Consider the following 25,587-nt stretch of genomic DNA (forward strand, 5'->3'; position numbering starts at 1 on the left):
ATCTTCTCTGCCTGTATCTCTGGTTTGATTTTTTTTGTTTTGTTCTAAATTGCAAATAACAATCTATATTTATTTAAAGGGACAGTCTAGTCCAAAATAAACTTTCATGATTCAGATAGGGCATGTAATTTTAAACAATTTTTTTAATTTACTTTTATCACCAATTTTGCTTTGTTCTCTTGGTATTCTTAGTTGAAAGCTAAACCTAGGAGGTTCATATGGTAATTTCTAAGCCCTTGAAGGCCACCTTTTTTCTCAGGGCATTTTGACAGTTTTTCACCACTAGAGGGTGTTAGTTCATGTGTGTCATATAGATAACACTGTGCTCACGCACGTGGAGTTCCAGTGATCCAGTTCTGATTGGCTAAAATGGATGTCTGTCAAAAGAAATGAAATAAGTGGGCAGTTTGCAGATGCTTAGATACAAGGTAATCACAAAGGTAAAAAGTGTATTTATATAACTGTGTTGGTTATGCAAAACTAGGGAATGGGTAATAAAGGGATTATCTATCTTTTTAAACAATAACAATTCTGGTGTAGACTGTCCCTTTAAAACAACTATTACCTTTCTGATTACAGTACTTTCTAATGGTACTATGTATATTACAAATTATATAAAACATGTACCAGCTGTATTATCTCATGTAAATATTGCCTAAAAGACATAAGACATTGCTGTTTACAATTGGTCTCACCCCCCTCTCCAAGCTGTCCCATTTTACAGATGCAAATATTCCAAAATCCAAACCTTTTCCGGTCCCAAGCAGTTTGGATAAAGGGTTTTCCACCAGTACTAAATAATAGGAACACCACTCCAGTTTTGTTTGCAATGATGAAAGAATTCAAAAACTTTATTGACCTATAACCTGATTAGAATATGCCAGATGAGAACCAATATAGTAAAGAAAGTTGTACAGAATTTTTTTTACATAGAAAACTTTACAGATCTGTACCATGTACATTTTGTCCAATAATTCTACATCCACTGTAATAAGGAATGTTTGACCCTCTTGTATTTGTTTCTTATTCTGTTACCATTAAAGCACAATTCACAGTAGTAGTAGTAGTAATATATTGCCCAGAAATTTTCATTTCCCCGAGGCCAAACAAAGCCAAATTTGTTACTTTAATATATTTAACATTAATTTCTGTACAGAATGAAATCTACATCAAACAAAATAACTGAACATAATCGCAGACGTGACCCAGACTTGTTAACAGTGATTCAAGTTCCAGGTTATAGGAAATTGTTTTCTTTTAAATTGCTCATAGTTTATTCAAAGCCCTACAATTATTTTACAAGTAGTTCATTCAAACAGCGTCATCCTCTGCTTTGAAAAGTCAGCAGCAGTAACATTAGGGCTAAAAGATATCAAGAGTATTACAGAAAACTAAAAAAATATTTTTTAAATCTCAAAAAACAAAACAAAAAAACAACTAGTGCATTCCAGAAATAATAAAATAATGGGATTTGCAGCAAATTAGTGATAAAATGAGGAATCAAATAAAATTTTGCAGGAAGATCATTATATAGTGTTTAAGATTTATATTACAGACCAGCACATCTGTACATCATATATTTTCTCAAGGATGTTTCAAAGTTTTCAGATAAAGTGAGTGCAAACAAAATAGCAATACTAGGACTTATTTCTAACCTCCTTAGTGAAGAGATTCCTTTTTTTTTTTTTTAAATATAAAACTTTCATCTGAATTTTATACCCTACGGTACAATCTGGCCAAAAAAAACCATACCTTCTTTTTAAAAATCGTCCAGGTGTAACGGTTAGATTTTCCTGCTATATTGCAAACCAGAGCAGTACGGTTGTAATATATTTCTGGACAGTGAGAATCCAGGTCCGTGCGGAAATTGAGATTGTATCCACTATTAAGATAGTTTGGAGTGTTCTGAATGTTAGATTTTATGTAGCTGTACCTTTAAAAACGTAATTATTTAAATATTATTCCAACAGGCAGCAAAGAAAGACTAGTAGCTTTTAGCCAAGGGGGGTGGGGGCAAACTGTACCGGCCAAAGATCCCTTCGCCCCATTGGCTAGCATCCTACTGCTTTTTATCCTCTGCAGATTGTGGTTCATTTACTTCCACATTTTGTCCTTTTCGATCATGTTCCAGCGCTTGAGGGAGAGAGATTTTAAAAACAAGTCCTATCCGATGGAAAAATCTTCTTAAGACAGCGCGAAGCTCTGGAATCAGGTCAAACTGCATAATTTCACACAACAGAGGGTAGTAGGAAGAAGCATGGGCTTTAAACTGCAAATAGGAACAAGATAGTTAGATTAACAAAGGTGACAACTTCTAGAGCAATATTCACATATAACTAAAAATGCACACGTATAGAAAAAATCTATTAATATCACATACAAATGTGTTCATGCTAGAATTTATGTAGTTGCTCTAAAGTGTAAGAAAGGAAGGAAACCCCAGCTTTAGCTGTCTTAATGGAAATTCAAACTTTCAAGTCTGCATTCCACACTTCAAGTTGCTGAACAAATAAACCATGACTGCATCACCGTACCCGCCAGCTCTTCATTCAACAACGTAACATTCATTTATATCAAGCAGACGGATTGTTAATATTGTTTGGCTCAGTCAAATCTCAAAACATACTACAATCAAGTCAGATATAAAATATCACAGTTTATCTTATGAGGTCTATCTCTGTGCCAAAACATGAAGATTGGTGCAGTCTTTTTCACTGTTATAGGTTTATAAAAAAATACATTGAATATGGAATGCTTGATAGAACAAGCTATGACTGCATTAAACTACACAATGTACTAAACGTGGATATTTTATATTAATTAATAAAGACAAAACTAAGCTTGAACATATAATTAGTACAGATACTTATATTACTCTTTGTTTGCAACCAAAAAAAAAAAAATCATTAAATTTATAGTCTTACCCGTTCATCACTAATCTTTAAAACCTTTGTAAGGAACAGTAGTAATAGATTGGTCCAGGCTTCTCTGTGACTTTCAGATGTAAGGGTTAAAAAGTAACTTAGGGCCTCGCTGCAAACACTACAGAAGGAACAAATATTTAAAATTATATGGTGCAGTAACAAACCTTTTAAGCAAGCAATACATGAGCCAGTGGGTACTTGGTTATATATCATATTAAATACTAAAAGGAAATGTAAGAAGCTGCTTTCACAGCTTTTGAGGCTATGCAGAGCATGAGCAAGTCTGCAGCCACAAATTTAAGAAGCAGTGTGATTGACATGCCCTTATGGTGGCATTGCACAAAATAGCTCTTGTGCAATTTTAAATTTGCCATACTGTGCAGCATTGCAAGCGACAATTGCAAGAAGTCAGGTAATTATTATTAATTAAAATTCCCTAGTGCTGGTGTTCTCTACTTGAAAACCTGTTCGCCTGCAATCATGATACATTTTGTCTTATTTCTAAGCAATGTGAAGCTTAGATATAACTGAGCAGTTTTTATATTAGCATTACCTATAATGACCAAATTCACCAAGAGGTCTCATCAGCCTTTCCAAATTTCCCCAATTCCTATGCTAATTTATGCAGCTGGTTTGTTATATAATCGAGAGAGGAGCGAGCTTTACTGAATTTTCTGTATACCATAACATACTTAATGCTGAAAATAGAGACCCCTTATTGAATTTAACACACGTGATACAGTAGATAAACTAATCACTCACTTTAGTAACCGTTGTTGTACTTCGTCCCATGCATCTCTTCGGCTTTCATCCATGTACATCCGGAAAAGAATCCGCAAACCACACGCAAGACTACTGGTCTCTTGTTTTAGGAGGTTTGGTTTGGATTTACCCTTGAAACCTGCAACATAGTTTTAAAAGCTCTAATTACTTATTTCTTATAAGACGTTGTCGCAGCTGCAATAATGACTTTCCTACTTGATCAACAGTCTATACATTATGTATATTAGGATCAATGAAACAAAATCACTTATGAAGTACATGATAACTCCAAATGACCGCTTTCATTTAAAACAATATTAAACACAAACTTAAATCTCACATAAAATATTATTATACATCAAAAAACTTGAGACTTGGAGTGTGCAGTACAATTTTCCTAAGATTGTTTGAGTACAGAGTAGTGATAGAGCAGGTATTACAATTAACATTAGAGAAGTACGTATATAATCATGTACTGTTTTAAAACAGCAAAGCCCAGCGAATTAAGTAAACAAAATATATAAAGTAGGTATTTCTCTCTTTTTCTGTAAGATACTTTTTTCCTAAACTTAAAAAACAAAATTTAAGCTTACCTGATAAATGTATTTCTTTCCGGATATGGTGAGTGCACGGAATCATCAATTACTGTTGGGAATATCACTCCTGGCCAGCAGGAGGAGGCAAAGAGCACCACAGCAAAGCTGTTAAGTATCACTCCCCTTCCCACAATTCCCAGTCATTCGACTGAAGGAAAAGGAGTAACACAAGGTGTAGAGGTGCCTGAGGTTTAGTAAAAAAAACTGTCTTAAAACAAAGGGCGAGGCCATGGACTCATCATATCCGGAAATAAATAAATTTATCAGGTAAGCATAAATTTTGTTTTCTTTCCTAAGATATGGTGAGTCCATGGAATCATTAATTACTAAATCCAAGCTAGAGGACACAGATGATTAGAGAGGGATAAGACAGGTCGTCTAAACAGAAGGCACCACCATCGCTTGAAAAACCTTTTTCCCAAAAGAAGCCTCAGCAGAGGCAAAAGTATCAAATTTATAAAATTTGGAAAAAGTATGCAAAGAAGACCAAGTTGCAGCCTTGCAAGTCTGTTCCACAGAAGCCATATTTTTGAAAGCCCAAGAAGAATAAACAGCCCTGGTTTTATGAGCCATGATTCTCTCAGGAGGCTGCTGTCCAGCAGTCTCATACGCCAAACGAATAATACTTCTCAACCAGAGAAAAAGAGAAGTGGCAGTAGTTTTCTGACCTTTGTGTTTCCCAGAAAAGCAAACAAACAATGCAGAAGACTGACGAAAGTCATTAGTCGCCTGCAAATAGAATTTAAGAGCCCGCACAACATCTAGGTTGTGCAACTAACGTTCCTCATGAGAAGAAGGATTAAGACAGAGAGAAGGAACCACAATTTCCTGATTAATATTTCTATCCAAAACAACCTTAGTAAGAAAACTAAACTTGGTACGAAGAACTGCCTTATCTGCATGAAATATGAGATAAGGCGAATCGCACTGCAAAGCTCCGAGCAGAAGAAATAGCAGTAAGAAACAAAACCTTTCAAGATAACAACTTAATATCTATGGCATGCATTGGCTCAAACGGAGCCTGTTGCAAAACATTAAGAACAAGGTTAAGGCTCCAAGGTGGAGCAACAGATTTAAACACAGGCCCAATTCTGGCCAAGGCCTGACAAAAAGATTGCACATCTAGCATGTCTGCAAAACGCTTGTGCAGCAAAATGGATAGGGCAGAGATCTGACCTTTCAGATTATTGACAGACAAACCCTTGTCCAGACCTTCCTGGAGAAAGGATAAAATTCTTGGAATCCTGACCCTACTCCAAGAATATCCTTTGGATTCACACCAATGAAGATATTTACACCATATCTTATGGTAAATCTTTCTCGTAACAGGCCTACAAGCCTGAATCATGGTCTCAATGACCGACTTGGAAAATCCACACAGATAAAATGAAGTGTTCAATCTCCAAGCAGTCAGCTTCAGAGAAATGAGGTTTGGATGAAGAAAAGGACCCTGAAGTAGAAGGTCCTTCCTCAGAGGGAGTCTCCACTGAGGTAGAGATGACATTTCCAATAGGTCTGCGTACCAGATCCTGCAAGGCCACTCAGGAGCTATTAGAATCACCGAAACTCTCTCCTGCTTGATCTGAGCAATTACTCGTGGAAGGAGAGCAAAAGGAGGAAAAAGGTATGCCAACCTGAAGTTTCAAGGAACTGCCAGAGCATCTATCAGGAAAGCCTGAGGATCCCTCAACCTCGATCCGTATTTTGGAAGCTTGGCGTTCTGGCAAAATGCCATCAGATCCAATTCCGGCAACCCCCATTTGGTGGTTAACCTTGAAAACACCTCCGGATGGAGTTCCCATTCCCCGGGAGGGAAAGTCTGTCTGCTTAGGAAATGTGCTTCCCAATTGTCCACTCCAGGAATGTGGATGGCAGATAGACAGCAATTGTGAGCTTCCGCCCACTGAATGATCTGAGCCACCTCCTTCATGGCTAAGGAACTCTGAGTTCCCCCATGGTGGTTGATGTAAGCCACTGAGGTTATGTTGTCTGACTGGAACCTGATAAACCGGGCTAAGACCAGCTGAGTCCAAGCCATCAAGGCATTGAAGATGGCTCTCAACTCTAGAATGTTTATAGGGAGAGCAGATTCCTCCTGAGACCACAGTCCCTGCGTCTTCAAAGAGTCCCAAACCGCTCCCCATCAGGCTGGTGTCCTTGGTCACAATCACCCATGAGGGTCTCCGAAAGCATGTTCCCTGAGACAGATGTTCTTGAGACAGCCACCATGGATAAGAGTCTTTTGCTGCTTGATCTAAAACTATCCTCTGAGATAGGTCTGCATAATCCCCATTCCATTGTCTGAGCATACATAACTGTAGAGCTCTCAAATGGAATCGAGCAAAGTGAACTATGTCCATGGAAGCCACCATCAAACCAATTACATCCATACATAGGGCCACTGAAGGTCGTACAGCCGACTGAAGAAATAGGCAAGAGGACCGAATCTTGGTTCTTCTGACTTCCGTCAGAAATATTTTCATCGATAGGGAATCTATAATGGTTTCTAAGAAGACCATCCTTGTAGCTGGAACTCTTTTTCTAAATTCGTAAAAGATAATCCAAAGGAAAATCTAAGGAAGCGCGTGTCAAAATAAAAGTGAAATAGTGATTTTACAAAAAAGTGATATACCGTGATGTCTAGTGTATGTTCAGAATTAATAAATGCAGATTACAAGTGAATCCTCAAAACTATAACCATGTGATAAAAATAATAAATAAAATAATATAAATAAATAAAATATCCTTTGAACAAATAAACTGTGATGGTTAATCATATGTGATTGTCCCAGATTAATGTGAAAGTCTCTTATGATAAAATGAATCGGCAAGCTCCACTTGTGTCCCACAGTGTAATGGTTCAAGGATACTAGAATGAAGAAAAAGACAAGGGGCGCCTCATAGTGTAATTTGTAATTACAAATTGGTAGTGTGTCAAGATGAAATGAAAACTACTCACAAGAATAGTGGCACCTTAAACGAATAAGGTGCTATCAGGCAGACTAACGTTAAACAGCAGTCAGTACGATGTGGGTCTCCGTATGTTTGACCTGGCAGATCTGGATTCAAATCATCACAGCAGCCGCCTTCCCAAGCTGGAAACCGGGTTCAGGCGTATACCTCGACAGGATAACAGCATGTGCCTTGCCAGGATAGGATAACAGCGTGTCCAGCTGAATGAATGCAGCGTACAGGTGTCTCTCATACACAAGGATTAGTGATCGGCTGCAAGCTAACCATATGAGGCTGCAGAAAAAGTTCCAAAGTGTGAACGGAATAAGGGTAGCCACAAAACCGGGTCGTGGTTAAAAAAGACATTCGTTATTGTTTGGCAACATGTTTCTTGGTCAACACAGGACCGTTTCACCAGGCATAAAAAAATGATAGGAAACAGAACAGAACAAAACAAATCGTTGTGGTAATGGATACAATAATAATTTTAAAACCTTGTATATAGGGATAAAGAAATTGCTTAATCTCCGCTATATATAAGTCGAGTAAAAACTAACAAACATTGCTTCAATATAGAAAAATTATATCAAAATATAAAATATAAAAATATAGGCAATTACATTTTAAAAAACTAAGATCATATGGATCGATAAACTGTGTGTTCATCTATGTGATATAAAGTAGCCAAAATATAAAGTGACTATCTCTGAAAAGGAAATAGTGTATATGTTAAAAAAGTTTAAAAAGTGAAATCAAATGAGACTCAATGAAATAAAGAACGTCACAAAGAAATTGCGATCCACGCCAGATGAATTAAAACAGGAAACTTTATTTTACTTCTTTAAAAACATAAGGAAATCTATACAGCATGCAGAATGAGCACAGCACTAGGATTATGGCGTGTCTGCCGAAAAATGCGTAAGCCAAGTGCTGCGCTCACTCTGCATGCTGTATAGACTTCCTTATGTTTTTAAAGAAGTAAAATAAAGTTTCCTGTTTTAATTCATCTGGCGTGGATCGCAATTTTTTTGTGGCGTTCTATGTGCAGTTTCCAGAGATCCGACGCCGATGATCAGCTGTGCACCACAGCTCTACTGGAGAACCAATCCGCAACTCCCCATTGATTGTGAACCTACCCGGAAGTGCCGGGCCACCTGTGGAGCGCTTGAGGCTGGAGACGCCGAAAGAGGCAGAGGAGACCGAGGAGTGGATTGCTCTCACTGATGGTGATGGTCCCCTTGTTCGGTTAAGCCGGAAAGTCGGAGGTGGTAGGGTAAGAGTGCACGATCTAAGTGCCAACCCCTTGTTTTTCTCACAAGTTGAGAGTCACATTTTCCTGTCCGTTTAAGAATCTGGGAGAGACTTGCAGTTATGGTTTTACTCTAGTGGAATGGCAATTGTCTTGTTTTGTAATGTTGTAATGGGTACACAGAATTGACTCGCACTCTACACATTCTTGGTGTATTACTCAATGAAATAAAACTTAAAAATTGCCACTGTAGAATATGGTTTCTAAAAATATATATCAAGTGACTGATTGTGATAGAGAGAATGGCAAATGGTAATTCGAAAAAGCCACAAGTTAAACGTGATGTGATGATCACAATTATGTGATCATAATAAATGTATAAATACAAATCTCTTAATCATGTGTGTGATATGAATGTGATGATATAAATAATAAATCACAATACTTTCAATCCCTCCACAGGAGGAATGAAATTAATAAAGATAATGAAAATTAATAAAAGAAGTTAACCTTTAGGTAAAAGCAGCGAGATCAACATTGGCATTGAGACCTAAAGGATACAGAGTTTTTAATCTCTGTATCCAGTAGGTCTCTCACTGTCTGAGTTTAACAAGATGATCATAATCAGTAGAGGGGAAAACATAATCAATGGGAATAAATCTAAAGATATCAGATTTGCCATTGTGTATTATTTCGCAATGATTAGGTACACTGTGTTTAATTTTGGTTTTCTTACAGTTTTTACAGTTGAGAAAATGTTCACCCCAACGGGTGCATACTTTTCTAATGGTACGGCCTACGTACTGTACCCCACAAATACAGTACCACATGGCTTGACTCACAACTGAAACAATAGGAGATTTTAAATTCTTCCCCAGTAATATTTGATTTAAACGATTTTTTAGTGAGTAAGTATTTGCAAGCATTGCAGCCCCTTTTTCAGAGCTAGTCACTTTATATTCTGGCTACTTTATATCACATAGATGAACACACAGTTTATCGATCCATATGATCTTAGTTTTTAAAATGTAATTGCCAATGTTTTTATATTTTGATTTTAATGATATAATTTTTCTATATTGAAGCAATGTTTGTTAGTTTTTACTCGACTTATATATAGCGGAGATTAAGCATTTTCTTTATCCATATATACAAGGTTTTAAAATTATTATTGTATCCATTACCACAACGATTTGTTTTGTTCTGTTCTGTTTATATTAATTTATATCATATTGTATACAATGATTATCCAATGTAGCTATATTTTATTGCTACACTATGTCAGTAGAGTTGACCCAACTTTCATCTACCACTTCCGGGTCATTTTAGGTTTAAATAGAGATTGTTACCTATCATTTTTTATGCCTGATGAAACGGTCCTGTGTTGACCGAGAAACGCGTTGCCAAACAATAAAGAATGTCTTTTTTAACCACGACCCGATTTTGTGGCTACCCTTATTCCGTTCACACTTTGGAACTGTTTAACGTCAGTCTGCCTGATAGCACCTTATTCGTTTAAGTTGCCACTATTCTTGTGAGTAGTTTACATTTCATCTTGACACACTACCAATTTGTAATAACAAATTACACTATGAGGCGCCCCTTGTCTTTTTCTTCATTCTTTTCACAATTCACCTTCCATCAGTGGGAATGAAGAAAAGACAGGATCTCCGTGTGAGATTTTGCTAGTTGAAAAGATGGCGCCTGAACCAATAAATCGTCCAGGTAAGGTGACACTGAAATTCCCAGAGACCGAATTGCTCCCAGGACCTTTGAGATAATCCTGGGAGCTGTGGCAAGGCCAAATGGAAGTGCCACAAACTGAAAGTGTTTGTCAAGGCAAACCTCAAAAATTTGTGATGATCCCTTTGAATGGGAACATGGAGGTATGCATCCTTCAGATCTATGGTTGTCATGAACTTACCCTCTTGTACTAGAGGAAGAATGGAACGGATTGTCTCCATTTTGAAGGACGGCACTCTGAGAAACTTGTTAAGGAATTTTAGATCTAGAATTGGCCTGAAAGTTCCCTCTTTTTTGGGAACCACAAACAGGTTGGAATAGAACCCTAGACCCTGCTCCTGTACTGGAACTATCACTTCCAGGAGGGAAAGGTCCTGTACACATTTTAAGAATGCCTCTCTCTTTGTCTGGTCTACAGATAATCTTGAGAGGTGGAATCTGCCCCTGGGAGAAAAGGTCTTGAATTCTAACTTGTAACCCTGGGATACTATGTCCACAGCATAAGGATCTGGAACATCTCGTATCCAAGCTTGACAGAACTGAGAGTCTGCCCCCCCACTAGATACAATCCTGGATCGGGGGTAAACCTTTCATGCTGACTTGAAGTCAGCTGCAGGCTTTTTCGATTGCTTCCCCTTGTTCCAAGACTAACTGGGTTTCCAAGAAGGCTTGGCCTGATCTTGTTTGGCAGAAACCGGGGAAGACTTACCTCTGAAATAACGAAAGGAACAAAAATTACTTTGACAACCTTTCGCTCTATTATTCCTATCCTGATGTAGAAAAGACCCTTTTCCACCCATAATATCAGAAATAATCTCTGGTAACCCTGAACCAAACAATGTCTTACCCTTATAAGGAAGAGCCAGAAGCTTGACCTTAGAGGAGACATCTGTTGACAAAGATTTCAGCCACAAGGCTCTGCGGCCTAACACTGCTAAACCAGATGACTTAACACTCAGCCTAATCACCTGCAAGATAGCATCGAAAATAAAGGAATTAGCAAACTTAAGAGCTTTAATTCTGTCTTGAATCTCATCTAAAGGAGTTTCTACCTGAAGAGAATCAGACAAAGCATCAAACCAGTAAGATGCAGCACTTGTCACTGTGGCAATGCAAACTGCAGGTTGCCATAAAAGACCAAGATGAACGTAAATTCTTTTCAAGTATACCTCCATCTTTTTATCCATAGGATCTTTGAAAGAGCAACTATACTCAATTGGAATAGTTGTCCTATTGGCTAGAGTAGAAATAGCCCCTTCTACTTTAGGAACAGAGTGCCATGTTTCCGTAATGGAGTCCGTGACTGAAAACATTTTCTTAAAAATAGGAGACGGGGAAAAAAAGATACCCCGGCTTCTCCCACTCCTGGGCAATAATATCCGAAGCCTGGTCAGGAATCAGAAAAACCTCCTTAGAAGAAGGAATTTCAAAATTATTATTGAGTTTATTACGTTTCTTAGACTGGACAGTGACAGGAGTATCCGAGTCATCAAAGGTAGCCAACACCTCTTAACAAAACACGAAGGTGTTTAAGCTTAAATCTGAAAGAACTTCCATCAGTTTCATACGACAGACTTACACTATCCGAATCTGAGATCTCACCCTCAGAAAACTCTGACACATCTTCCTCATCAGACTTAAGAGGAAGGGCCACCTGAGACAGACCACTGGAATCAGAGACCTTGTCATCTGAATTCCTTTTCCTCTTACGCTTTCCCTTCAACATAGGAAAAGCAGCTAATGCTGCAGATACCGCTGAGGAAACCTGAGCGGCAATTTCTGCTTTCAAATATGCTCCGCTGGGAGCTATAGAGGAACTGTAGGGCACTGCATGTGATGCCATTGCGGCTTGGGACGTTCCAGGAGAAGGCTGTGGTATTACCTGAACAGCATCATCCTGAGAGACATTAGGCTCATCAATCAAAATTCTTTCTTTACACTGTAAAGTCTTTTTAACACATGAGTAACAGAACTGCATTGGTGAAGCAATATGAGCTTCTAAACACAATAGACATGCATTTAACTTAATTTGATCCTGATCTGTATCATCCAAAGAAATCACTCTGCAATGAATAAATTGAAAGAGTTTGTCTCCTCTTAAGCTTTCTATACTAATGTCACACTTTATTTAGGGTATTAACAACTTAAATTTTTTTAGCAAAAAGAAAAGTAATTAATGAGCAACTATTCGCTCCTTTAACACTCAGGAACCCCACACCTCAGCCTTAACCGAGGCTCCTACCTGTCACCAACTCCGGATCCAGAATACAGAACCTGAGCGACAATTTCTCTCACTCTTACCGTCAGCACCGCTCTGAATCTGAGACCGAAAGAGCGCTCACGCGATCGGCTGCAATACAACTGCGCTACAGAGAGGCGCAAAAGAAAAAACAAGATACTTCCTGGTTACGTAATACAGTGTAACCAACTGCCTCAAATCCACTATACGGACAAGATAGTTATAATCCGTTAATTAGTGTAAAAGTGCCCCTGCACACCAGACTTTCTGCTTAATCCCCAGATCCCTTCTGAGATCTGTAACAACAAGTGACCCTGCACACAGGACTCTTACTTAACCAGCAAAAAAGTTTAACCACAATAAAAGAGCCTCATTAATCCTTTCATTTCTGAAAGAATAAAATCTCAGTCACAATGCCCTACACCATGCTCAACTTATCCTTATATAAGGATTAGCCTGTCCCCTGTCAGAGATATATAGAATATTGTAAATGCTATAAATTCTCCCCACCTGGAAGAAAAACAGGCACTTACCTGCCAAATCCGCTGTCCAGCATGTAGACAGCTTTCCAGGTATGTACGGACACAGTTCCTCACAGAGACCTGTAAAAAAGAAAGAACAGAGTCACCTACTCTGTTTTTCTATACTAAGGCAGCACAATACTAGGAAAACACAGTAAGGCCCACCTTACAAGTTCCTAGCTGCTTGAAAGCCACCACAACCCTTATTCAAGAGATTAATGTGGAGTACGACTAAAACCCAAAAACTTGCTTGTAGAAATTCAAATTATCAGTCGGCTAAACCCCAAAAACTTGCATTTAGAAATTCAAATTATCAGACACAAATCTTCACCACCTCCTTGTACGAAGGCAAAGAGACTGACTGGGGATTGTGGGAAGGGGAGTGATACTTAACAGCTTTGCTGTGGTGCTCTTTGCCTCCTCCCGATGGCCAGGAGTGATATTCCCAACAGTAATTGATGATTCCGTGGACTCACCATATCTTAGGAAAGAAATCTCAAATATATCTGAAAGTTTCAAGTTTGTTCCGATCCACTAATCAATGTAGTTAAACAAGCAAAAATAAAAACGAACATACAAAAACAAACAGAATTTATACAAACTCGTAAATCCATTTTGTCACATTCAGAGTAACTGCACATAAAGCTTGAGATTAATCTTCACTAATGGGTTAATGGAAACTATTTTGGAGAAAGGCAGAAACTTGTACATTTGTACATGTGTCATGGACCTCAATCCTATGAGGTAAGTAGATGCGTCCCTTTAAGGAATAAACGTCCCACAGCAATCCAGGCTATCACTTCTGTATCTACTCGATATGGTAGAAGTGTTATCTTCCTTTGCAGATCTGTTTTATGCCCTCCTCTCAGCAGCACGATGTGTCATGGACTTCTTCATCAGAGGTTTTTTTATCATAGATACAGAAGCGATAGCCTGGATTGCTGTAGGACGTTTATTCCTTAAAGGGACGCAATTACTTACCTCATAGGATTGAGGTCCATGACACATCGTGCTGCTGAGAGAAGGGCATAAAACAGATCTGCAAAGGAAGATAACACTTCTACCATATCGAGGAGATACAGAAGCGATAGCCTGGATTGCTGTGGGACGTTTATTCCTTAAAGGGACGCATCTACTTACCTCATAGGATTGAGGTAATTTGTAGTCCATGATACATCGTGCTGCTGAGAGGAGGGTATAAAACAGATCTGCAAAGGAAGATAACACTTCTACCATATCGAGGAGACATAGAAGCGATATCCTGGATTGTTGGGGGACGCTTATTCCTTAAAGGGACGCATCTACTTACCTTATATGATTGAGGTAATCTGTAGTAAGTAGGCATTCATCTCCATTTTTTTTGATTGCTTAAGAATAAAACCGCACATCAAGCAAATTGGCGACTGATTTGTTTTCTTTTCTATTTTATATGGATATATCACTTTAAATACTGACTTATTCATTCTAATCACCTTTGTGCAACAAAGGGGGAATTATATTATTCTGAGACTCTATTTCTGACATCTGAAAAAACTAATAAGTTTTAATATATACGTACCAATTCCTTGATCTAGGTAACGCATATATTTTCCGATTTGGTTCACATCACTTTGAACAGCATTAGACAGTATAATGCTTTATGTGGAATAAGCTGTTTTTGGAATTTATGAAAACTAATAGTTTGGTCATTTTACACTTGACATCATTATAGTAATTGTTTGTGACAAAAGGTCACAATTTAAGGCTGGAGGAAATGAGATTTAATCTCCAGCAACGTAAACGTTTATTCACTGTAAGAGCAATCAAATTGTGGAAATCATTACCTAAGGAGGTAGTAAATGCCAATACCGTTAACAATGGTTTATATACGTTTCTGGCTAGAAACAGAACTCAGGGATATGATTGCTTGTTAAAATGGGTCACCTTTTTAATGGGATTAATTTAAGCTCAACTGGAGCTTTTATTGCAAATATAATAAGATGTACAGGCTGAACTGGATGCTATGTTACTATTTTATTTTACTATGTTATGTGACAGCACATGAAGTAGGAAATAATTCTTTATTAACAGATACCAAAGCAGAATGAATCTTATAGCGTGGAATTTTAATTGTATAGCAGGTATGAGAAGTCCAAGTGTGTCCTAAAAGTGAATGAAAACATAATTTATGCTTACCTGATAAATTTATTTCTCTTGTGGTGTATCCAGTCCACGGATCATCCATTACTTGTGGGATATTCTCCTTCCCAACAGGAAGTTGCAAGAGGATCACCCACAGCAGAGCTGCTATATAGCTCCTCCCCTAACTGCCATATCCAGTCATTCGACCGAAACTAGCCGAGAAAGGAGAAACCATAGGGTGCAGTGGTGACTGTAGTTTAAAATATAGACCTGCCTTAAAAGGACAGGGCGGGCCGTGGACTGGATACACCACAAGAGAAATAAATTTATCAGGTAAGCATAAATTATGTTTTCTCTTGTTAGGTGTATCCAGTCCACGGATCATCCATTACTTGTGGGATACCAATACCAAAGCTAAAGTACACGGATGAAGTGAGGGACAAGGCAGGTACTTAAACGGAAGGGACCACTGCCTGTAGAACCTTTCTCCCAAAAATAGCCTCCGAAGAAGCAAAAGTATCAAATTTGTAAAATTTTGAAAAGGTATGAAGCGAAGACCAAGTCGCCGCTTTGGAAATCTGTTCAACAGAAGCCTCATTTTTAAACCTGGACTCCGTCAGGTAAATTTTCCTAGGAAGGAAACCCTTGTGAGGGGTGATAGAGAACTCTTTCCCTCGTTCACTTTCCACCCATGCGACCTCAGAAATGCCAACACTATGTCCGTATGAGATTTGGCAATTTGGAATTTTGACGCCTGTATCAGGATGTCGTCTAGATAAGGGGCCACTGCTATGCCCCGTGGTCTTAGGACCGCCAGAAGAGACCCCAGAACCTTTGTAAAAATTCTTGGGGCTGTAGCTAACCCGAAGGGAAGAGCCACAAACTGGTAATGCCTGTCTAGAAAGGCAAACCTTAGGAACCGATGATGATCTTTGTGAATCGGTAGGTGAAGGTAAGCATGCTTCAAATCCACTGTGGTCATGTACTGACCCTCCTGGATCATAGGTAGGATTGTCCAAATAGTTTTCCATTTTGAACGATGGAACTCTGAGGAATTTGTTTAAGATCTTTAGATCCAAAATTGGTCTGAAGGTTCCCTCTTTTTTGGGAACCACAAACAGATTTGAATAAAATCCCTGTCCTTGTTCCATCTGTGGAACTGGATGGATCACTCCCATTATTAGGAGGTCTTGCACACAGCGTAAGAATGCCTCTTTCTTTATTTGGTTTACAGATAATCTCGAAAGGTGAAATCTCCCTTGTGGGGGGGAAGCTTTGAAGTCCAGAAGATATCCCTGAGATATGATCTCCAACGCCCAGGGATCCTGAACATCTCTTGCCCACGCCTGGGCGAAGAGAGAAAGTCTGCCCCCTACTAGATCCGTTGCCGGATAGGGGGCCGTTCCTTAATGCTGTCTTAGAGGCAGCAGCAGGCTTTCTGGCCTGTTTGCCTTTGCTCCAGGCCTGGTTAGATTTCCAGGCCGGCTTGGATTGCGCAAAAGTTCCCTCTTGTTTTGTAGCAGAGGAAGTTGATGCTGCACCTGCCTTGACGTTTCGAAAGGCACGAAAATTAGACTGTTTGGCCCTTGATTTGGCCCTGTCCTGAGGAAGGGTATGACCCTTACCTCCAGTAATGTCAGCAATAATTTCCTTCAAACCAGGCCCGAGTAGGGTCTGCCCCTTGAAGGGAATGTTAAGTAATTTAGACTTTGAAGTCACGTCAGCTGACCAAGAGTTAAGCCATAGCGCCCTACGTGCCTGGATGGCGAATCCTGAATTCTTAGCCATTAGTTTAGTCAAATGAACAATGGCATCAGAAACAAAAGAATTAGCTAGCTTAAGTGTTCTAAGCTTGTCAAGTATTTCAGTCAATGGAGTAGCTGTCTGAAAGGCCTCTTCCAGAGACTCAAACCAGAACGCCGCAGCAGCAGTGACAGGAGCAATGCATGCAAGGGGCTGCAGGATAAAACCTTGTTGAATAAACATTTTCTTAAAGGGACATTATACACTCATTTTTTCTTTGCATAAATGTTTTGTAGATAATCTATTTATAAAGCCCATAAAGTTTTTTTTTAAAATTAATGTATAGTTTTGCTTATTTTTAAATAACATTGCTCTGATTTTCAGACTCCTAACCAAGCCCCAAAGTTTTATGTGAATACGCTCGACTACCTACTCCAGCTTGCTCCTGTTTGTGTAAAGGGTCTTTTCATATGCAAAAGAAGGGGGAGGGGGGGGAGTGTCTTATTTGCCACTTGCAATGGGCTTTCCAGCTACCTTTTCAACAGAGCCAAACTGACAGCTTCTAAGTAAGTTTTTAAACAGTTTTATACTGGATTTTTATATCAGTATCTGTGCATCTTATTCTTTATAGTAGTGTCTATTACATGCAGTTATATGAAAATGAGTGTATACTGTCCCTTTAAGGTAACCTTCTAATTTTTTATCCATTGGATCTGAAAAAGCACAACTGTCCTCGACAGGGATAGTGGTACGCTTTGCTAAAGTAGAAACTGCTCCCTCCACCTTAGGGACCGTCTGCCATAAGTCCCGTGTGGTGGCGTCTATTGGAAACATTTTTCTAAAAATAGGAGGGGGGGGGGGGGGGGGGAAACGGCACACCGGGTCTGTCCCACTCCTTAGTAATAATTTCTGTAAACCTTTTAGGTATTGGAAAAACGTCAGTACACACCGGCACCGCGTAGTATTTATCCAGTCTACACAATTTCTCTGGCACTGCAATTGTGTCACAGTCATTCAGAGCAGCTAAAACCTCTCCAAGCAACACCCGGAGGTTCTCAAGCTTAAATTTAAAAGTAGACATATCTGAATCAGGTTTCCCCGAGTCAGAGACGTCACCCACAGACTGAAGCTCTTCCTCAGCTTCTGCATATTGTGACGCAGTATCAGACATGGGCCTTAAAACATCTGCGCGCTCTGTATTACGTCTAACCCCAGAGCTATCGCGCTTTCCTCTGAATTCAGGCAGTCTGGCTAATACCGCTGACAGGGTATTATCCATGATTGCCGCCATGTCCTGCAAAGTAATCGCTATGGGCGTCTTTGATCTACTTGGCGCCATTTTAGCGTGAGTCCCTTGAGCGGGAGTCAAAGGGTCCGACACGTGGGGAGAGTTAGTCGGCATAACTTCCCCCTCGTCAGAATCCTCTGGTGATAATTCTTTCAAAAAGATAACAGCTGATCTTTATTGTTTAAAGTGAAATCAATACATTTAGTACACATTCTCCTATGGGGTTCCACCATGGCTTTTAAACATAATGAACAAGGAGTTTCCTCTATGTCAGACATGTTTATACAGACTAGCAATGAGACTAGCAAGCTTGGAAAACACTTTAAATCAAGTTAACAAGCAATATAAAAAAAACGTTACTGTGCCTTTAAGAGAAACAAATTTTGCCAAAATTTGAAATAACAGTGAAAAAAGGCAGTTAAACTAACGAAATTTTTACAGTGTATGTAACAAGTTAGCAGAGCATTGCACCCACTTGCAAATGGATGATTAACCCCTTAATACAAAAAACAGATTAACAAAACGAAAAATATGTTTTTTAAACAGTCATAACAACTGCCACAGCTCCTACTTTTGAAGCCTTTTGAGCCCTTCAGAGATGTCCTATAGCATGCAGGGGACTGCTGAGGGAAGCTGAATGTCACAGTTTGTAATTTTAACTGCACCAACTGTAACTTTTATACTATAACAGTGGAAAGCCTCAGGAAACTGTTTCTAGGCAAAAAATAAAGCCAGCCATGTGGAAAAAACTAGGCCCCAATAAGTTTTATCACCAAAGCATATATAAAAACGATTAAACATGCCAGCAAACGTTTTATATTGCACATTAATCAGAGTATATACCTCTGATAGCAAGCCTGATACTAGTCGCTATTAAATCACTGTATTTAGGCTGTAACTTACATTAATCCGGTATCAGCAGCATTTTCTAGCAAATTCCATCCCTAGAAAAACTTAACTGCACATACCTTATTGCAGGATACCCTGCACGCCATTCTCCCTCTGAAGTTACCTCACTCCTCAGACATATGTGAGAACGGCAGTGGATCTTAGTTACTTCTGCTAAGATCATAGAAAAACGCAGGCAGATTCTTCTTCTAAATGCTGCCTGAGATAAAATAGTACACTCCGGTACCATTTAAAAACAATAAACTTTTGATTGAAGAAAAAACTAACTATATTTTACCACTTTCCTCTAACTACCTTCAGCTATGTTGAGAGCTTGCAAGAGAATGACTGGATATGGCAGTTAGGGGAGGCGCTATATAGCAGCTCTGCTGTGGGTGATCCTCTTGCAACTTCCTGTTGGGAAGGAGAATATCCCACAAGTAATGGATGATCCGTGGACTGGATACACCTAACAAGAGAAAGAGCTAATAAAATATGAGATGCGGAACAGCATGCACATGGTGAGCGATGTAATAACTGACACTGGGATTGCCAAGACCTCTAGATGGCAAGAAAGCATATGAGAGAAAGTGAAAAGAGGAGGAGGGTTTGTGTGAAGGTCTGAAGAGACAAAGGTACACTCTGGAAGCTGAAAAGTTCTGGATCAAAAAAACAGGAGGGGAGGAAGTGGTGGTCTCATTTCAATATTATAAAAGGACTAACAAGGTCAACCTCCTTTAAATAACTTTCATAAAAAAAGACCCTGGGAAACATGGTAAGGCCAAAGGGGAGGAGAATGAAGTGTCCACTTTAGAGGAAGAGAGCTTCCTGGAACCACATACTTTTTAGCCAGAGAGAACAATGAGGATAGCTTAACTGATGAATAACATTCTTTCAAGGACAAAGTTTTGTGAAACTGCCTCTTGGTCCAGCATACAAACTATGGACCACAGATGATAGATGCTGAAAGTGGTAGAGAATCATCTAGTGTCACTGAGGATGCTGAGCTGACTGACGTGTTCAATGTCTATAGGGTCCTCTCAAAAACCTATAGATTACCTGAGTTTCAGATTGCTTAATGGGTGTGGAATCATTATGGGACTGAGATTTCTCAGAAATTGTAACACTTCAACTTGGATACGTTTTAGAATTGTGCAGGACAGTAAGGGTATAACTTGAAAGAATGGGGAGACTGAACAACAGTAGAAAAGATGTGAATCAATAAAATCTTGTCAACAAGACATAACTACTGGCTGTATGTTAAAAACTAGAGATGTTACCTTGGAAGGTATTGTGTCTGAGACCTTTTGGATTGTAACTCGTTTAGAAGTGGTGTATGTTTTTATACACACAAAGACTGACTGAACACTGGAAGGAAGCGTAGCTTATATAAAGTACAGAAACTATGATTTGGCCCTGTGTTTCTGGGAGACCCTTGGTCTTGGTAAACCAGACCTAAATCTGTTTCATACTGTCCTGTCCATTGTGAGGTAGGGAGATAAAGTCTCAAGAAGACTAAGGCCCTGATATTCAAAACATCTCTGCTCAGGTGAGATATTGTAAAATTATCCACCAGCACTGCGAGATCCCTAGTGAAATTTTAAAAATACAGATTTTGCTTTACTTCTCCATGGGGCGTTCTCTGCATTTCTGTATGTGAAGGAGAGACAAGCCCAATATAGCACTGCATGACATGACAGTTCTGCTGCATTCACACTTTTGCTTTCTATTTTATATAAATTTACACTTCAGATTAAATTTTATTTCAATGAAACTTTGCACTTTCTACTTTATATTTTATTTTGTGCACAGCAGTGTATTTAGAAATGTGATTTTACAAATTCTGATTATAGAGCAGACTTCAGAACTCACTGAATTTTCTAAGAAAAGGGGAGGAACCTGGAAATCCTAGAGAGATGAGAGATGCCTTCCATAGAAAGCAATGAAGCTCTCTGGGATACAAAATTTCACATGGGAGAGTGTAACTGAAAAATAACCCTGATATAAAGGCTCAGTATGCATCAATCCAAATTAAACTGAAATGTTTTCACTACAATCTAACTTGATGTTGTCTATATTTTAGTATATATTACTTTTCTGTTAGTTAAAATAAGTCTATTCTAAATTTTGAGCAAATTTCACCTGCATACAGCTGGTGAGACAAATCAGTGAAACCAGCTTGTTTAAAATGCTTAAATATTTTCACAAGACTTGTGAGAGAGCTTCAGACACACTGGGAACTCCCCTAGTCAGCCCAGGGAACTGCCTTGTCACTCCCACTGTCAGAAAGTCAGTTTTTGTTTGCAATACAGCAAATTCAAGGTGCCATGCAATTTGTATATATAAACAGAAATATACAAAGTAGGATCCTAACACAGTCACAGAAGTGTAACAAAACTCTCAAATCACGCAGTGCTGTATTGCACTGGGATTGTCTCTTCTACAGGGCCGGATTTCCCATTAGGCACAGTAGGCATGTGCCTACAGGCGCCTTGCAGCGAGGGGCGCCTGCCTGTCAGAAATATATTTTTTTTTTTTTTGTGAGGGCATTCATTTTAGTAAGAATTGTGCTGCCAGCTGCTTACAGAGTTGAGTGTTTCATTGGGAATATGTTACCACAGTTCAGGGAGCCATGAAGGAGAGAGGGGCAAAGATTAAAACTAAACCCCTCCCATTTTCGCCAGGCATGTTTAGTTTCACTTTTATTTTATGTACTTCTGTTGCCTCACAGCCAAGTTCAATGCTGATGTGTAGCAGACACTTTTTGTTGAAGGAATGAAGGCTTCAGAACAACAGGTTAGGACTGTACAAGGCTTCTAATGCTGCCTAGAATGACAACATAACAAGCAGAGCACTTAAACCCCTTGGCTACCAGAGAGGATTGCAGTGTATTCACTTGTTATGTGCTGTAGTGCATTTTGATAGCCAGGGGGTTACATTCTGCTCTGCTCTTTATTACAAACTGCCAATTGTGATTTACAGCCTTTAGGGCAAATTGACAACAAAGTTTGTAGACTGTAAGGCTGTTGCTATAAATGAAAAGTTTGATTACTAAAGGTTAACTAGCAAAATAAAAATGTGTATGTGTGTAAACCACTCACATGGCACATTTGTTTGTATGTATGTATGTATGTATGTATGTGTGTGTGTATATATATATATATACACACACACACACAGTATATACATACATATCACATTACAAATTGTTAATCTGTTCTTTTATCAAGTAAGTGTGGTATGTTTGTGTTTTGTGGTAAATTGAATTTCTAATTTCTAATTTTAAACACATATGTTGACCCCAGATTACATATAATCTACAACATTACATGTTTTCCTTTGAGAGCAACATCATATTATATTTATATTTCAGAACAAAATAAATGTAACATATGTGTGTATTTGTACCAAAAATATCAGAGTTCACAAGATTTTTTTTCATGTAGTGGATAAAATACCTACATTTTATATTTTCTTCCACTGGCTGCAAAGGTTGTTGATGAGCTTGCATGCTGCTAGTTTTAATATTGCTATTGTTTACACAAAACTGTGTTTAACTCCAACAAAATGTTAAGCACATAGTCAAAGTCATCTCCAGAAAAGCAATACACTAATGGATTGTCAGTAAACATGTCCTATGAGCCCATCTGGGTCTGCACAGATGTGTATTGCTGTCTCAGAACTGACATTGACTATATGTTTAACTATTTTGCAAGAGGCTAACACACTTCTGTGCAAGCACTAGTGCAATAATAAAATGCCCTAGCAAACTGTCACATTTTATGTCCCTTTAAATAGGGTTTTCTTTAGAATATTTTGCATTAAAAGTTTAACATGATTTGTTTATGTTATACATAATAGAAATTGTATGGCCATTTGAGTCAAGTGAATATTGATTTTTGGTGTAGCTTCCATTACAACAAATTTTGCAATTGGTGTATGTATTTGTGTATATCCATAAAAGGGAAAATGTAATTTTACATCTAATATTTATTTTTAGTTGTCCTAAATAATAATAAAAAAAGGCCTAATTTTTTTTCACTTTTTTTTTTTTGGGGGGCAGGGGGGGGGGGCCGCTTCAGATTTTTGTGCCTACAGGCATCTGAGATATAAATCTGACCCTGCTCTTCTACATATACAGTGCTGAAGAGTTCTGCCCTTTTTCTTTTGAATATACAGTGAGTACAGCCACTGTGAAGTCTGAACTGCAATTTCTCTCCAAGCTGGAGAACCTTTTTAAGGTCAGGTCCTAATAGAGATTCACCAACTCTGCAAGGAGAGTACTAAATGAATACAATAAGGAATGCATAAATAAATAACTGCTATGAAATGCAATCAGCTCATGACTGAGTTAATCTGAGAGAATTTAGAGACAATGTGAGAAAGGCAAAATAACCAGGTTTGGCTGCAGTGTGTTGGAAATGCTTGAAGTGGTTTAAGGGAAACAAGTTTAAAGTTTTGTTGATGTAATGACGAACCATACAAACTGCTCTTTTTGGTTTTCATTCATTTTTTATTTATTACTGAAATGTTCAGCTAGATATAAAATATTAAGCTTAGCAAGTAAGGTGGGAAGAATAAAGAAAAGATATAACCATAATATAAAATAAATATTTGTACACAGTACAGTTTCTATCCCAAAAGTTCTAAAGATCACAGTAGTTATTATGGGAGAGCTCTGTATGCAGAATGACCTTTGCTGTCCATGGAAATTGGGCAGAGGATTCAGCTGAACTGTGGGGGAAAAATCTACCTGAGGACCCTTGTAGCTCACAGCACATAAAGAGTGACACAATATATGTGTGCTCAGGATATGGTGTTTTATGAGGTAGACAACTAGAAGGGTAAATGAGCTCTTAGAGAAGCTGAATTCTCAGAAAACTGAGATGTGGAAGAGAGAAAGTGGCTTCAAATTTAAATTTGTCATATTAACATATTAATCAAAAATGATTTCCCAGCTTCATAGGGTCTTATGATAAATGTCCAAACATGCAAATAAGAAGCATGTTTTATTCATGGGTCAAAGAAAAGTGACAACCTAGTGTCATGAATAAGGGCCATTATTATACCTTGAGGCTGCTTCTTGTTTGCATGGATTGGCCAAGGGGAATATGAAAATAAACAAACCATTTTAACCAAATATTCCAGACGGAAGCCTAAAAAAGTGAATTCTCCTTTATTTATTTATATTTATTCATTTATTTGAATGCTCTTTATACTCAATTTAAAAGAATGCAACTTACCTGCTTTCCAAAGAGCAGTTCTTTGTTCATTATTAGAGTTAAAAGCTTTTGCAAATCTGTGAGATTCCAGTAGACAGTCCAAAAGTTTGAACAGTTGTTGGGATGTCAGAAAACGATACATGCCTTGATCTTGGGTGTCAACATGAACATCAAAATGCACTGCATCCCTCTATAAGGACAATGATTAGTATAACACAGTAATTATAATATAGTGAAAATAATATAATATTTAGGATCAGGCAGAGTATTAAGTGTTGTATATATCCAAAGGTTTTGACATTTAGCAGCAAAAATACATCCTTGTCTGGCTCCCAAACATGAATAATTAGCTCTTCAATATCCTGTTTAGCTCCTGACCTGTATAACCCCAAATATGACCATATAATCTGAGTTATACCAAATCTGTATAGAGAGCAAAACTGCACTACTGCACTACTGCATACACCAAGGCAAACAGTACAGGTAAACATCTAGTGCATTTGCATGCTGTAGTACTTTATGACATATACAGTTACCTCTTCCTGCAAGCTACACAGTTTTCCAGGGGATAACCAGAATAAGAGGATCCCCAGGAAGTAAGGCCACAGTCTACTGATATCTGTGGGTCCAAGTAGGGTAGGGTGTGTCAATAGCAATATAATAACAACTATGCTGTACTTAGAAGATTACAACATTTGTATGTAATACAAAATAAAATCATAATAATAATAATAATAATAACAATCAAAAAATGCAAACACAACATGCCAGGCTGAGCAGAGCTGCAGCCCATGCCAGGATACTAGAGACTTTAATACAAATGGCAGGAAAGTGACTGAGGGTTTCTAGTAGTTCCTACCTACCCCAAGATTGTAAAAGACTATATTATAGTTCCTGAATATGATATTACAAGAATATAAGACGCATACATTCTATGTTTTCTCCGCCAGTACTATGTACTAACATATGACCTTCTGAGCAATTGATTACAATAGACAGTTGTATTCAGGGATAGGCACGAGCCAAGGCTGTGGCGGACATTTTCTAAAGTAAAGACCTTTAGTGAAGGACACCAAGGTACATTTACAATTAAAACTATTATTTTATAGTGCTGAATTTTATTATACTGATGCAGATACCACTGATCCTATAACCAGCCCTTGTCTGGCTATACGCATGTGCCAGTGTCACTACTGTGTTATTATATAGTGCTGGGTGTTATTATACAGATGCAGATACCACTGATCCTATAACCAGCCCTTGTCTGGCTATACGCATGTGCCAGTGTCACTACTGTGTTATTATATAGTGCTGGGTGTTATTATACTGATGCAAATAC

At 38.4% G+C, this 25,587-nt stretch overlaps 1 protein-coding gene across 1 annotated transcript in view; it reads right to left on the reverse strand.

Moving 5' to 3' along the window:
- Positions 1 to 818: 818 nt before the first annotated feature.
- The window catches only part of ARFGEF1 (ADP ribosylation factor guanine nucleotide exchange factor 1), a 489,402-nt gene continuing 464,633 nt past the window's right edge, over positions 819 to 25,587 (reverse strand). The window contains 4 exon segments of the mRNA XM_053715099.1: positions 819 to 2,269; positions 2,925 to 3,042; positions 3,687 to 3,825; positions 24,270 to 24,438. Of these exon segments, the coding sequence (XP_053571074.1) occupies positions 2,060 to 2,269; positions 2,925 to 3,042; positions 3,687 to 3,825; positions 24,270 to 24,438 (636 nt within the window). The 3' untranslated portion in view covers positions 819 to 2,059.

The sequence above is a fragment of the Bombina bombina genome, chromosome 5 (genome assembly GCF_027579735.1).
Source record: "Bombina bombina isolate aBomBom1 chromosome 5, aBomBom1.pri, whole genome shotgun sequence".
Lineage (NCBI taxonomy): Eukaryota > Metazoa > Chordata > Amphibia > Anura > Bombinatoridae > Bombina > Bombina bombina.